General features: G+C 40.2%; 1 protein-coding gene across 1 annotated transcript; it reads right to left on the bottom strand.

Moving 5' to 3' along the window:
* Positions 1-5689: 5689 nt before the first annotated feature.
* On the bottom strand, positions 5690-12140 carry LOC131369968 (myosin heavy chain, embryonic smooth muscle isoform-like). The gene is made up of 8 exons (XM_058416900.1): positions 12078-12140; positions 9864-9916; positions 7889-7979; positions 7226-7703; positions 6951-7137; positions 6624-6714; positions 5858-6428; positions 5690-5769 (listed from the first exon to the last, which is right to left on the bottom strand). The coding sequence occupies exons 1-8, from the start codon at positions 12138-12140 to the stop codon at positions 5690-5692; spliced, it is 1614 nt and encodes a 537-aa protein (XP_058272883.1).
* Positions 12141-15203: the final 3063 nt, after the last annotated feature.

Here is a 15203-nt window from a genome sequence, read left to right as displayed (position 1 = left end):
AATGTGTAAAAAAAAAAAACCCTGGGGTTAAACCCCCCATGCCAAGCTATTCACAAGGCATGGGTGCTTGGTAGAGTCTGGCACTAGTCCATTTCATCATCAGATCAGTTGATACTTGGCACTACTTTACCCAAGCACAATAACACAATACAACAACGAACGGTATTTATGCTACGGAGAAGAGATCGACTATTCGATCACGGTAGGTTTTAAAAAATCTAAATATACACTTTTTTTTCATCCTTTAAACATTTACACATAGACTACGAGACATGGCTTGGACTTCCATGTCATTATTTTCTAAATTACCGAATTTGAAATGGCATTTTTGAACGTATTTGTGTCTTGTCCTTACGGAGTATTCGATTGTGGGCGTGTCTCACTGCACCTACGGCTCTTTTAGTACAAGGGCTTGTTGATTGCGCTCTTCTCAGCGTTCTCTGTTCAGCAATGCGCTTTGTACATTTTAGCCGTCGTTGACAGTGTGAGCTTGCATGCATGGAGATTCCCATTGTCCAAGCAAACGGTTTCTTATCGTCTCCTGTGTAATGAGTAGGAGTATCCATCGACTTCTGGGGTTTTTTTTGCTTTGAAAGGAGCCGTGTGCGCCTTTCTATAGCTAGTGTAGAGAATTGTTATGTGCACCTACTGATTTTTCTTGATGTCAGCGAGTTTAAAGCAATTTTACTCGCGACCACAGGCTAGGGGTAAGTTTCTCACATGTTACGCTGCTCGAGGTTTTATGACTGCTCAGAGACCAGCTTTGACCTAGAGCCTGTGGCTCGTCAGTAAAGCTAAGATTATTCCTAGATTTATTGATTTATATCCACGGAACTATTGTAATCCGGTCCTTAATGCTGGCGCCAAGCGAATATTTAGTGTTTACAACTTGTCAGGACTTGGTCAGTGGCGTTGTTATTTATGGACAAGCTTCGTTCTGCGTTCCTGTTTATTTTAGACGAGTTGAGTGACAGTTGAATTGTCCAATCCGCAGAGGGATTGCGTAAGGCACCCCAGCCTATCAGCGGGTGATGGCTGCGCTAATAGCTTAGCATCTTCCAAGATCTCTATGAGCTGTTTCTTTTTTTGTTAACATTTCCATTAAATTGTGGCCGCCCCCTCATTATTTAAGGCTTCGGTGCTTTTTTGTACCATTGCAAATGAATAAACGGCATGTTTTGTGTGCTAATCACTTTAGCGCTAGCAGCTAATGCTAATCGTTAGCCTGGTCTGTGCCATTGCTAAGCCTTGGATTGGCACAAATAAGTGATGTTGAGGTTGAAAAAGAATTGTTTTTGAATTAAAATGATTTAACTACAACTTTTTGTAAGCCGTATGAAATACTGAGCTACTTCTTTTTTTGCCGAAAGCCCGGTGAGTGTGTAGCATGTTGACTTTTAGCTCGTAGCTTGTAGCTGTGGCTAATATGGTAAGATGAAATGACACCATACTTGATATTGTTGTCTAGATACTTTTCATAAAAACCAGTCGGGAGTTTGCGAGAATGATGTCTAATGTTTCCATGCTATTTGTAGCATTGCAAATGAATAAATGGCATGTTTTATGTGCTAATCGCGTTAGCGCTAGCAGCTAATGCTAATCGCTGGCTTGGTCTGTGCTATTACTAAGCCTTGGATTGGCACAAATAAGTGATGTTGAGATTGAAAAAGAATTGGTTTTGATATAATTCCTGTTATTTCTGGTTAACAAGACACAATTACTGTATAAAAATGTAGAAATTCATAGAAATGTTCTAGTTAAAGATGTTCAAAAGGTTAAAAGTGGATGTTAAATAATTCATTTCAACAACTTGAATGTGGTTATGGTAAGAGTTCATGTTACCTGATTCATGTTTCTATGTTAAAAAGCCCGTTGTACTTTTTATCTCATCAAGAAGATGACAAAAATCTTCTCTCTGTGTCGAAATCTCTCTGTAATCCTCAAGAATCCACCTGTGATTGACTTCATTTGAGCTTTCCCAGGTATGTTGAACATTTGAAGTTGTGTTCTCCAATATAAAGTGTTTGTGGCAAAGTTTTAAATCTATCTCTCTCTCTCTATCTCTCTTTCAGATCGAGGAGCAGTTTCCTCCTGCTCTTTGCCCGAAGAGAAGCTGTGATCAGAGGCTTCATTTTCTACCTTGGTGAAGAGACAGAGGAGTTCATCAAGGACTACCAGGTACAGAATACACATCTGACATTGTTCTAAGTCAATGTCCCGCCCGTACAAGACAAGGTAGTGCAATCTAAGATAGCTGATGGCTACATAAGTTTTCGTCACATTGAAGGCACGCTTCAAAACTTCGTCATGACTACAGATAAGCCGTTATAGTGTTTGGAAAATTCATACAGTACAGTAAAACGAATAGACTTGCAACAAATGGAGATGAGCAAAGTAAGCACTATTTGTATATACACTTTATGGCCAAAGGTTTTGGGACACTACTCTGAAGGCCACATGACATTTGGAGGTCTGTAGCTATCGACTCTGGAGAAAGTTGGCGACTTCTGCTCACTGTGTGCCTCCGATCTGTGATTTTACGTGGACTACCGTTTCATGGACCGAGTTGCTGTTGTTCCCAATTGCTTCCACTTTATAACACCACTGACAGTTGGCACTGGAGTATTTAGTAGTGAGGAAATTTCACGGATGGACTTATTGCACAGGTGGCAGCCTATCACGGTACCACGCTTGAATTCACTGAGCTCCTGAGAGCGACCCATTCTTTCACAAATGTTTGTAGAAGCAGTCTGCATGCCTAGGTGCTTGATTTTATACACCTGTGGCCACGGAAGTGATTGGAACACCTGAATTCAATGATTTGGAGGTTTCCCAAAACCTTTGACAATATAAGTGTAAATGCTTATGTATTTGTATGTGTATATACATATATGCATTCTGTAGTGAAAATACATGTTGGAAAAGCACTTTACCTGCTGAACCATCATACACTCATAATGGATAATCATGGACAATTTAAACACTAGACTTTACACGGACACTTTATCACCACAAAGTAAGAATTTTTTTCTTATTGTAACAGTACATATGACAATAAAACTCTTGAATTGAATTGAACTATATTGATTAGTATCGTCACCTGTAACATTACAATCAATAGAATGAATTAAATGAGACATAATTTAAGTTCGACTTTTATTTGGTCGAGACTTGGCAACAACAAAACGACTTTCTGGAACTTCTCTGCATTTTTATCCTCTCTCTGTACACTCTCTCCTAACGTTATCCTACTTGGTGATTTTAACATTCATGTGGATGACACTGTAAATGGGCTCACAAAGGACTTTGTCATGCCTTGATGGCTTTGGTTTACAACAATTCATTAATTTTCCGACTCACTCAAAAGGCCACACACTGGACCTTGTTTGCTGCTCAGGTGTTACACCTTTTGACTGTGTTGCATCTGAGTTGCCTTCTGTATATCAGACCATAAATTAATCTCATTCACTGTTAATGTTCCACTATACAAATCTCCTCAGCAGCGCTCAATGTCCTTCAGGAACTTAAAAAACATCGATCCTTTCACTTTGTCCACTGCAATCAATAATCTTCCATGCAGTGACCATCTATCCACCCCTGATGACCTGGTATCTTACTACAACTCTGAACTACAGATCCTCCTGGACGTTATTGCACCTCTAAAAACCCGAACTGTCTCTTTTGCTCAGTCTGCACCCTGGTTTACTCCTGAGCTTCGTCCGCTCAAATGGAACGCCTGTACAAAAGAACTGGACTTACTGTACACAGAGAAATGTACAGCGAGCATGTGCTCCTCTATAAAAACGCATTGACTTCAGCTAAATCTGCTCACTACAATAAGCTGCTTGCATCTGGCGAAGGGAACACAAAAGTCTTGTTTTCCACTGTAAAAAGTATCTGAAACCATCTGACACACTTCCACCCCACCTGTATTGCACTGCTCAGTGTGATGCTTGAGAGATGTTCAGCATGCATCTGTCCCGTTTTTACCGTCGAGGTTTAAAGGATTTAGTTTAAAGAGTCGAGTTTGGAACTGAACCGATCAGGCTCTCTGCTCCTCTCGTGGTATTTCCGGCTGTTTAATTGGGACGCATCCGGACGCAGCTCGAGGGATCCAGGAGTCTCTGCGGTTTCTGCAGTTCCCTCACTGTCAAGGGGGCAATGAGAATCCCTGTCTTTTTGCATTGACAACGGAATGGGGTGAGTGAAGTGTGTGTGTGTGAGAGAGACCTTTAACTGTATTCAGTAAAGGATGCACAATGCATTAATGATATCCCTGTATGGACATATTGATACTATTTGTTTTTGTTTTATTCAACCACTTTTATTGAAAATAAATTTAGTTTTGTTCAGCATTTTGCCTGACACTTGTTGACTTGCTGTTGCAGTTGCAATATGGGATTTTTATGAGAATCCATGATAATAGGGCTGAAACAACGAATCGATTAAATCGGTAATAATCGATGATGAAAGTCGTTGTCAACGAATGACCTTATCGGTTATTCTGCCGGCGCACGTCACCACGCGTTCAATCACAGCGTTGTTCCAGGCGCACGTCGTGAGAATGGTGGAGAGTACAAGCGCGTCGGATAAAAGTGTGTCACCCAAGTCCTCTAAGGCATGGGAGCATTTCATAATAGATTCCTCGCGAAATGTAACACGACAATGATGAACGAGCACATAAACCGGAAGCATGGAATCACAGATGAAGGAGAAACTTCAGGACGGTCAGTTTAATGCAGATTTGTCATGTGCCATATTTGTGTGCTTAATGTGTTGGTCATTCACACAGAACGTGTTTTGTTCTTACTTATATGCGTGTCTATTGTAGTATTGTGTCAGACATCCTGTTATTATGCTAAAGAGTATTTTAATGATTTTAACATAAATTTATTTTTATCCATTTACATCTTAGTAAGTTCACTGAAATGTTTCTTTGCTGACAACAAAACTGCTTTATCTTGGTGAGGGTCACAAAAGTAAAAATGTGCTCTTGTTTGCTTTATACTGGGATTAAAAGGAGAGCTGCATGGACCTTTGCTTTCATTTCATTTGTTATTTTCATTAATCTCATCCTTAATCCTCTCTCAGCTCCCACTTGACTGCTCTCCTCAAGTGCTTCATCCCTGGGTTCACCCCGGGTTCATCCCCGCTGAGGCCTGGCTGCACTGGGAGAGCTCAACCTCCATGTCCAGTCCTTCCTCCTGTGTCTTTTTAAGGCAGTCCAGAAACATTTGTTGTTCCTTCATGTTCCTTCATTTCACCAGAAGATTTTGAAAATTTAGGACAAAATGAATCAGTGGAAAAAAAACAGGACACGTCATAAATGAGGTGCTTTACTTCATACTTCAGTGATTTCTTTAGCCCTCTGATCATGGTGCCATGTTCAACAACCAGCTTTCTCTGTAAGGCTATGGTTTGTTCATTCATTCATACAACAGAGACTTGGTTGTCTGTTTTGAACTGCATTTTTATTTTACAGTGAATAAAACTAAGTAATATATAAAAAGTGTAAAACAAAAATAAATAAAAACTGGGTTTTCCCCTGCAGGTCAGTTGTAGTCCTCTGCAGCCTGATGTTCAACTGTTCATGCAACTCCTTCCAACGCCCTTTTCAACGCTTTCTCTCTTTCAGCATATGTCACATGCCAGCGGTGTTTCTGTGAGTGTGAGCTTCTTTATTCTTTCTTCAAATCCATTTCTGTGATGTCTTCAGTTCACTCCTTATGAAGGCTTGTTGATCCATCAGCTCTACTTGCAGTTCTATGACTGAAAAACACATTTATGTAAGCGTCATGTCATCAATTAGAGACACTGAACACATATCTTTTCAGTAAAAAGTCAATTGTTGACTTACTGTCAGTTTGAAGCTTCATCTCCATTTCTGTGGTCTCTGATTTGGCTTCATATAGACTGTGCTGGAGTTGCTGTACTTCAGCCTTGTGACTGGCTATGGCTTTCTCTAGAGATCTTGTGAGATTCTCTTCTCTCTCCATTGAGACTTTCAGCTGCCCCTGCAGGTCGTCTAGCGTGAGCTCTAGCTGGTTGGTCAAGCCTTCAAAGGAGAGTTTCAAACTCCCCATCTGCTTCTCACAGTCTTTCCTTCTCTCAGCCTGCTTTTGTTGTTCTTTCTCTGCCTCCTGAACTCGTGCCTCGCATGCCATCAGCATTTCCCAGAGTACACGGTTCTCCTCCTCTGTGGCGCTCAGCTGCTGCTGAGAGGAGCTAAGCTCCAGCTGGAGGGACTTGACCATGTTCTCAGAGGTGCACAGTTTCTCTTGGAGCGCCTCCTGTGGAGACTGATGAGGGGTCTTATCAACCTGATCTCCAGTCTCTGCTTCTCCAAACATCTGCAGCTCTTTGAAGCTCAGATGATCAGAAAGGTGCTGGAGATGGTACGACTTGGTCAATACGTCCTCCGTCAAAGGCTACACAGTGAGAAAGAGAGAGAGACATTGCTAAAGTGCTAAAGCTAACCATGACACAAGCAGAAGTTTCAGTCAAGACCAGAATAAAAGCTGTTTATTGAAGCTCAAAGCTCAAGTAGCACACATGATTTAGTTAACAGAAAAAACAAGTGATTTCAGATGCAGATCCAGTGAGGGAATGTCCAGTGAACGTACCTTCAGCTTATGGGAGAGGATGTCCGGCAGGTCAACAACTCCAGAGACTGCTGCGTGGTCAACCTCTCTATTCAGCTCATCCATGAGCATGCTGAAAATAGAATTTACATCATAATGTAGTTATGTTTATTAAATTACATTTTTTGGTCATTGACTGATTACATATTTTATTTTACAGTTGTAATGTTTTCTTTATTATATTGAAAAAAATGAAGAACGTGCGTCTCTGAACAGCATTTAGGAATACAATTACGGGAAATTAGGACTAATTTAAAATCTATTTAAATCAACCATTCATGCAACTTCTTTCTTGTGTTCTCAACGTACTTTTCATCGCTCATAACCTCCCATGGATCTTCTGTCTCCTCAACCCATATGTCACATTCCAGCGGTGTTTCTGTGACTGTGAGCTTCTTCATTGTTTCCTCATACTTCTTTTCTGTCTGCTGTGATTTCTGCAGCTCTCTCCTTATGAAGGCTTGTGCATCCATCAGCTCTACTTCCAGATCTATGACTGAAAAACACATTTATGTAAGCATCATGTCATCAATTAGAGACACTGAACACATATCTTTTCAGTAAAAAGTCAATTGTTGACTTACTGTCAGTTTGAAGCTTCATCTCCATTTCTCTGGTCTCTGATTTGGCTTCATATAGACTGTGCTGGAGTTGCTGTACTTCAGCCTTGTGACTGGCTGTGGCTTTCTCTAGAGATCTTGTGAGATTCTCTTCTCTCTCCATTGAGACTTTCAGCTGCCCCTGCAGGTCGTCTAGCGTGAGCTCTAGCTGGTTGTTTAAGCCTTCAATGGAGAGTTTCATATTCCTCATCTGCTTCTCACAGTCTTTCCTTCTCTCAGCCTCCTGTTGCTTTTCTTTCTCTGCCTCCTGAACTCGTGCCTCGCATGCCATCAGCATTTCCAGGAGTACACGGTTCTGCTGCTCTGTGACACTCAGCTGATGCTGAAGGGTGTGAATAAGATCATCCTTCTCTTCTTCAACCCTCTGCATCTCCCTGTGCTTCAGATGCTCCGAAAGGTGCAGGAGACTTTGTGACTCTGTCAATACATTCTCCATGAAACGCTACATAGAGAGAGAGAGAGAGAGATTGCTAAAGCTAACCATGACACAAGCACAAGTTTCAGTCAAGACCAGAATAAAACCTGTTTAAAGAAGGCCAAAGCTCAAGTAGCACACATGATTTAGTTAACAGACGAAACAAGTGATTTCAGATGCAAAGCCAGTGAGGGAATGTCCAGTGAACCTACCTTCAGCTTATGGGAGAGGATGTCCTGCAGTTCAACCACTGCAAAGCCTGCTAAGTGGTCAACTTCTCTGTTCATCTCATCCATGAGCATGCTGAAAGTAGAATTTACATCATAATGTAGTTATGTTTCTTAATTAAGGTGAATTAGGACTCATTTAAGGACAGCACACAAAGATGTAGAAATATAAAGATGTTCTTACTACTTACTTGTCCAGAAAAGTTGCTCAGGTACCTTGAGGTCTTCTGCTAAAAATACTCCGAAATATTAGTGAAGCTCTTTAAAGAAAAAACTACCTGATATTTCTTTTTGGATTGTTCTCTAAGGAACTGAAATCAGTTTGCTGAGAAACTAAAGTAAAACGGTTTTATTTAACACGAAACTGTAAGTTGATGCGCAAGTGACTGAGTGAGTGTGTGTGAGTGTAAGAGAATGTTTGATTCTAAGAACAGAACTCGCCATGGCAACACACATGATGTCATCAAGGCCTTGTGACTGGGGTTCAGAAACTTGTTTTTTTTTTTTTTTACACACGCAGGTGGAATCGGTCACATAACCCTATGACCCTTCCTCGGTCATGTGACCGTCTCACGCTATCTCTCACGCTACACCTAGACTAGCTCTGGTCACTCTGTAGTGTCTGGGGTGGCCATGCGTACTGTCTCTTTGCAGTGGTGGGCAGTAATAATCATAATGTGATAATACCTTGTGATAATCATAATGGCCATTTTCTTTAATATGAATCCAATGTTAGCTCGTAGCAATGAAGGATTTTATTATGTATGTGAATAAATCTGTTATTATATTAATTATGTCGTGTATGGCTATACAACAACACAATAACCCCATAGCTCAACTTTTATTGCTGATATTTGACGGGTCACCAAGCAACATTTCCATTTCATTTTTTTTATGTAAAGTAGAATAAGATTACTGCACAAATACTGTAATTGCCCATCACACACCAAAGCATTAGTAACTAAACACTGAAATATTGACTGAATTTGAACTTTTTTTTCCCTCTGAATCTGTAGAGCAGCAAGTTTCTCTTAGTCAATCTGTTTAGATCCTCGCTGGTCATTTGTTTAAAACTGATTCCCAGGACACAGGAATGTCCAGCACACATGAGTTATTCTGTATGAATAACCAAGGCAGGCTGTCCCGCTGTAGTACTTCATATTTTCTTCTGCAGTGATGGATATATTTTCATTTTTTAAGCACTTTATATAGAAAACAAAGTTTAGGAGTGTGTTAATGGGAATTTTTGACCATTCCTCTAGAAGCACATTTGTGAGGTCAGGCACTGATGTCGGATGAGAAGGTCTGGCTCACAGTCTCCGTTCTAATTCATCCCAAAGGTGTTCTATCAGGTTGAGGTCAGGACTCTGTGCAGGCCAGTCAAGTTCCTCCACACCAAACTCACTCATCCATGTCTTTATGGACCTTGCTTTGTGCACTGGTGTGCGGTCCCCAGACCCTTGTGAGACTCTGTAGTTCACTACCAGCTGGATTTCACTAGTCCGGAGGATTATAAAAATGTACAGATTTGAAGAAAAACTCTCAGAAATCCTGTCAGGTTAAGGTTCTGTTAGCCAATTTTAATAGCATTAGCTGTTAACAATTAGGAACACTGAATAAAGCTAATGGGGAACACCTATAAATATTTATAAATCCTCTGAGGAAAACATTTCAGGTTAGCTAACGCGATTTAGTGGTGCAAAATAAAGATAAAGACTGTTAACTCTATGGGATTGCTAACATTTGAGCACAACTCAAGAATTCCTGTCAGGTTAGCTTCTGCCTATCAGTATTAATGATTATTATGAATATTTATGAATGTGAACGAAAATGTCCTGTCATAAATCCTTTCAGAAAATTCTTTTCATGGGAAGGGTGAAGGAAGCAGATCGTCTCAGTCTCTGTGTGTGTGTGTGTGTCAGAACGGCTGCTGGAGGAAGGTGAAGGGAGGAGAGCCCACACTGCTGGGGCTGTTTCACCATACAGGAAGTCGTCCTCTTCTTCTGTAGAATTCTGGGAAAGAGAAAATGGTTCTAGTTAATTCGCAGTACTCATCCACTGAAGAGACTTTTGAGGATTTTCTAACTTTAAGCCCTGAAGATTATGAAAATGTACAGATTTAAAGAAAATTCTCTCAGAAATCCTTTCAGGTTCACTGCAGTTAGCTACTTAAATAGCAGGTTAGCTAAATTGAGTCTCTATGGGATTGCAAACATTTGAGTATAACTTGAGAATTCCTGTCAGGTTAGCTTCTGTTGGCTCTCTGGCTAGCAGTATTCTTTAATATTATGAACATTTATGAATATGAATGGAAATATCTTGTCAGAAATCTGTTCATGTTAGCTTATGTTAGCTCTCTAGGTAGCAGCATTTATGAATAATTATGAACATTTATGAACGTGAATGGAAATATCCTGTCAGAAATCTGTTCAGGTTAGCTTGTGAGAGCTAGCTGTACATTAGATGACCTCCTGTTAAAACCTACCCTTCCATTAGGATAAAAAAAGCACAGTGTAAGCAGAGGACTGTGCGATTAGCAGGTTAGCTCATGTGTCACAACTGACCAGCACTGCTGTTTGACATTTATAAATATAAATAAAGAATTCCTATCAGCTTAGCTTTCCCAGTAGCCCTAAAGATTATGAAAATGTCCAGATTCTCTCAGAAATCCTGTCAGGTTCGCTTCAGTTAGCCATTTAAATAGCAAGTTAGCTAAAGTGAGTTAGAGGAGCAACATGAGGATTGCTTATTCAGTTTAACTCTATGGGATATAACATTTGAGTATAACTTGAGAATTCCTGTCAGGTTAGCTTCTGTTAGCTCTCTGGCTAGCAGTATTCATGAATATTTTGAACATTTATGAATGTTAAAATGAAATATACTGTCCGAAGATCCGTTCAGGTTAGCTTCTGTTAGCTCTCTGGCTAGCAGTATTCATGAATATTATGAACATTTAAAATGTTAATGGAAATATCCTGTCAGAAATCAGTTCAGGTTAGCTTCTGTTAGCTCTAGGGTTAGCAGTATTCATGAATATTATAGAAATTTATGAATGTGAATGGATATATCCTGTCAGAAATCTGTTCAGGTTAGCTTGTGAGAGCTAGCTGAACATTAGATGACCTCCTGTTAAAACTAACCCTTCCATTAGGATAAAAAAAAGCACAGTGTAAGCAGAGGACTGTCCGATTAGCAGGTTAGCTTATGTGCCATAGCTGGCCAGTACTGATGCTGTGAAGATTAATGACATTTATAAATATAAATAAAGAATTCCTATCAGCTTAGCGTTTCCACTAGCCCTAAAGATTATGAAAATGTCCAGATTTTGAAAAAAAAAAAAATTCTCTCAGAAATCCTGTCAGGTTCGTTTCAGTTTAAATAGCAAGTTAGCTAAAATGAGCAACATGAGGATTGCTTATTCAGTTTAACTCTATGGGATTGCTAACATTTGAGTATAGCTTGAGAACTCCTGTCAGGTTAGCTTCTGTTAGCTCTCTGGCTTGCAGTATTCATGAATATTATTCACATTTATGAATGTGGAAGGAAATATCCTCTGATTTCCGTTAGCTTCTGTTAGCTCTCTGGCTAGCAATATTCTGGAATATTATTGAAATTTATGAATGTGAATGGAAATATCCTGTCAGAAATCAGTTCAGGTTAGCTTCTGGTAGCTCTAGGGCTAGCAGTGTTCATTCCTCAAAGAGGACAATATCTCAAGCTTCAACGCACCAGTGTCAATTACAGAAACTCTTTGGAGAAGAGAGGGGTCAGCGCGCGGTGGTGAATCACGTGAAGGTGAGGCCATGACCTGTGGATTAGGCCTTAGTTGTGTCTGAGTTGTACTGTGGGTTTTGGTGTTCTTACCGGACATAATAACCACCTCCAAAATCAAATATAAAAACAAAACTGATAACGGGGAAGAGTAACAGCGAAATTAAAACTGGAAAGCGCAAATTAATAACAATTATGTCAAAAATCCACCTGAGCCTCCTAAACCACGTCCTACTCCATTACGTGCTCAAGAGGGAGGAAGAATGATGAAGAGAGAGAGAGAAAAGAAAAGAATAGAAAAGAAAGGAGGAAGAGGGGGGAGGGGGAGAGATAGACAGAGAGAGAGAGTAGGAGAGAATATTCATTCTTAGTGAAAGTGAACAAACATGGTGAAGAAGCTCACCATGTCGAACAGGAAGTCGTCCTCGGCCCCTGCGCCATGGTTCTGCTCTCTTATACTCTCCATCTCCTTGATCTCACTGCGGGGGGGCGCTCATCTACACAACAACAACAACAGGTTAAAACTCAAATATTATCCCCTAACCTGTGATCCGATACTGCATCAACTTCAATATCCTTTCTGTAGTCATGTACAGTCATTTGTGTGATGCAGATACAGCATATGTAGAATGTTAGTGTGTGTATTAATTAGGAGGTTGTCGTCGTCTTCGAAGTCCACATAGGGCTGGGAGTGTTGCTTTGATATACCCAAATCCTCACCAAGCAGAATCCAGAGCTGGTCCATCTCTGGATGCCTGAGGATCCTCGCAGGGTTGGCCTCTGTCTACTGGAGCTGGCACAATCTCCAGATGCCTCGGGATGAGTAGAAAAAGGAACAGGTGGAAGGGAATTAGCGTAGCCGCTGTTCACGGTATTAGCAGCACTAGATGATAATGTGCATTTGATCAGATGTACTAGAGTACAAGGTTATGGGAGAAATTATGTGTATGCCCGGCTAAAGAGATATGTCTTTAATCTACTTTTAAACTGGGAGACTGTGTCTGAGACCCGAACACTGTCAGGAAGACTATTCCTGGGAGCTAAATATGAAAACGCTCTACCCCCTTTTGTAGACTTTGATATTCTAGGAACTACCAGAAGTCCAGAGTTTTGTGATCTTAAGGAGTGTGGTGGATTGTAACGTGTCAGAAGACTGGTTTGATACGTGGGAGCTAAACCATTTAGAGCCTTGTACGTAAGTAAGGTTAGTTTGTAATCAATTCTAACCTTAACAGGTAGCCAGTGCAGGAATGATAATATTGGGGTTATATGATCATATTTTCTTGAACTGGTAAGGACTCTTGTGGCTGCATTCTGGACTTAAACCACTTGAGTATAAGTACAAAATAAATGTACAATTGTCCCAGGACAGGAATTACAGAAAGAGCAGTTGGTGTCTATGTCCTTTTTAAAATTAAGGGAAAGATAAGATTTAACTGTGTAGTGTTTATAAAGCAATTTAAAAGAGATTTCTCTTACTTTATTAGTTAAAATATATTTGTAAGGTAGAGTCCAAATTTTTGTCCAAAGCAAGTTATGAATGATACCATCCCAGTAAGACTTAACATGAGGAACAGTTTACAGTAAGTTGTTGAAACTTTCTTATTGTTGTAGTGACTGACTGGAAAACATATCTTTCCTACATCAGTTTGTCTGGGATCAATATCTGAAACGACAGGAGCTGAGACAGTAAATCATTTTAACAGCATAACCACACCGGAAGGAACCGCATCAAGAACAATAGAGTATTCCCTTGGATATACACAAATTAATTGAGCTGAGGGAAATTCTGTACAATTATAACTGACCATTGCGTTTCAACAACTGACCAACTGATGTAAAATTGTTGTTGAACCAGGTTTCAAAGAAAATAGATTTGTTTTTGTAAGCAATGCTCCTGTTCCAGATATAGTATGTGTGGAGTGAAATCATGCTTGAAGATGAGAGACCAGGAAAGTAATATCTGTCTGTGCAAGTTGGAGAGTTTGATGGGGATCTTTGAGACGTCATAGTTGCAGACCAAAAGAAACCTCAGACCACCTATTTTATAAAAGAGGGGATAGCATTCCAGATAGAATTAGGATCATTTAGGAAACGTCTTAGCCAATCGATTTTGAATGTATTCAAAGTTTTAAAATCAAGTAGATTCATATCACCATATTCACCTTTGTTCATTAATACAGGCTTCCTAATATAATGAAGTCGCAAGACTCTTTCGACTGACACCTCGCTTTCGGGCTGGTTGCTACTTGATGCATGTTTGATTTGTGCCAGAGCCAATGTTCAGGGTAAAACTGCGAAACATGATGCGTTACCCCCTGCAGAAGCGCCGTTTCAAGCTTTACAAATTGACTGTACACACATGCCACCTGTGAGAAACCTAAAATATCTTTTGGTGATTGTTAAGTTCTCAAAATGGATTGAAGCTTTTCCCTGTGCAAAGGAAAATGCAAATACTGTTGTTTAAAATTTTGGCATAAGAAATCATACCTAGGTATGGTATCCCACAATCAATTGACAATGATAATGGTACACCACTCATTTCCAAAGTGACCCAGAAACTTTGTCAGTATCTCAACATTGACTGGAACTTTCATATTCCATACCATCCCCAAAGTTCAGGGATAGTAGAAAGAAAGAATAGAATAGATAGACTCACTCGCGTTATTACAAACCAACAGCCGAAACTGGGTGGATCTCCTGCCCTCAGTTCTTTGTGAAATTCGCATGACACCACATCCGAAATCCCCTTTTTAGAGAATTATGGGCAGGCCATTTCCAACCCCTTGGTCTAAAGGTAATCCTGGTGTTTCCTTTTCAGGTGACCTGGAGGTGATTGTCGGCGATTACACTCAAGCACTAGTTGAAAAATGTAAACAGTGTGCAGTAAGAAAGGAGAATAACTTCAATCAAGCAGCCCTTAGGGGGCCTCATCTCATCTCACCTTTTCACATACACATATAGAAACCTATGTATTAGCTTTCACACATTTCTGATGATCCGACCAGGTCTAGAACTAATAACATTCCTAGACACTGGGTTTGTAGACTCTTTGGTCATTCAAGAACTTGCTCACATTGTGATCCTGATAGGCTAACTCAGCCATTGCTTAGAAAATAAGTGGAAAAATGTTGATTATACTTTTAGTAGGGGCCTTATGCCACTATGTTAGTAGTTTTACACCTCAGCAGCAGTGTGGTGGAAATTTAGCCTGTGCTTTTTCTTTAGAAATCGCTCGCACTTTGTCCGACATTCATGATGCATCTTGTTGGGTCTCTAATCACATTGGTACTCAATGGTTGTCATTTCCTTTAGATAATAATACTGCAGTTGAGATCAATAAGAACAGTTCTTTCTGTCTAGTTCCCCCTGATATTGTCTGGCTGCTACAGATAACTGCTGCTTTTCGCTCAGGACATGACATGACCGATCCAGTGCCTGGCTGTAACTCCAGCCTGAATACATGTCATGGTCTCCCTGGGGAAGAGTGCACCTCTCCACCTGATGTATTATTGGGCAATTCTCAGGT

This window comes from Hemibagrus wyckioides, linkage group LG02 (genome assembly GCF_019097595.1).
Source record: "Hemibagrus wyckioides isolate EC202008001 linkage group LG02, SWU_Hwy_1.0, whole genome shotgun sequence".
NCBI lineage: Eukaryota > Metazoa > Chordata > Actinopteri > Siluriformes > Bagridae > Hemibagrus > Hemibagrus wyckioides.
Note: the sequence above shows the minus strand (reverse complement) of the source record. Positions and strands in the feature narration are given on the sequence as shown.

Bases quoted from the DNA above. Each gene is read 5' to 3' on its own strand.
- LOC131369968 (XM_058416900.1), bottom strand. From the start codon at position 12,140: ATGGAGAGTATAAGAGAGCAGAACCATGGCGCAGGGGCCGAGGACGAC. The intron at 7,138-7,225 runs GTAAGTCAACAA...TGTGTTTTTCAG, and splicing joins GATGAAGCTTCAAACTGACA to TCATAGATCTGGAAGTAGAG. The intron at 5,770-5,857 runs GTAAGTCAACAA...TGTGTTTTTCAG, and splicing joins GATGAAGCTTCAAACTGACA to TCATAGAACTGCAAGTAGAG.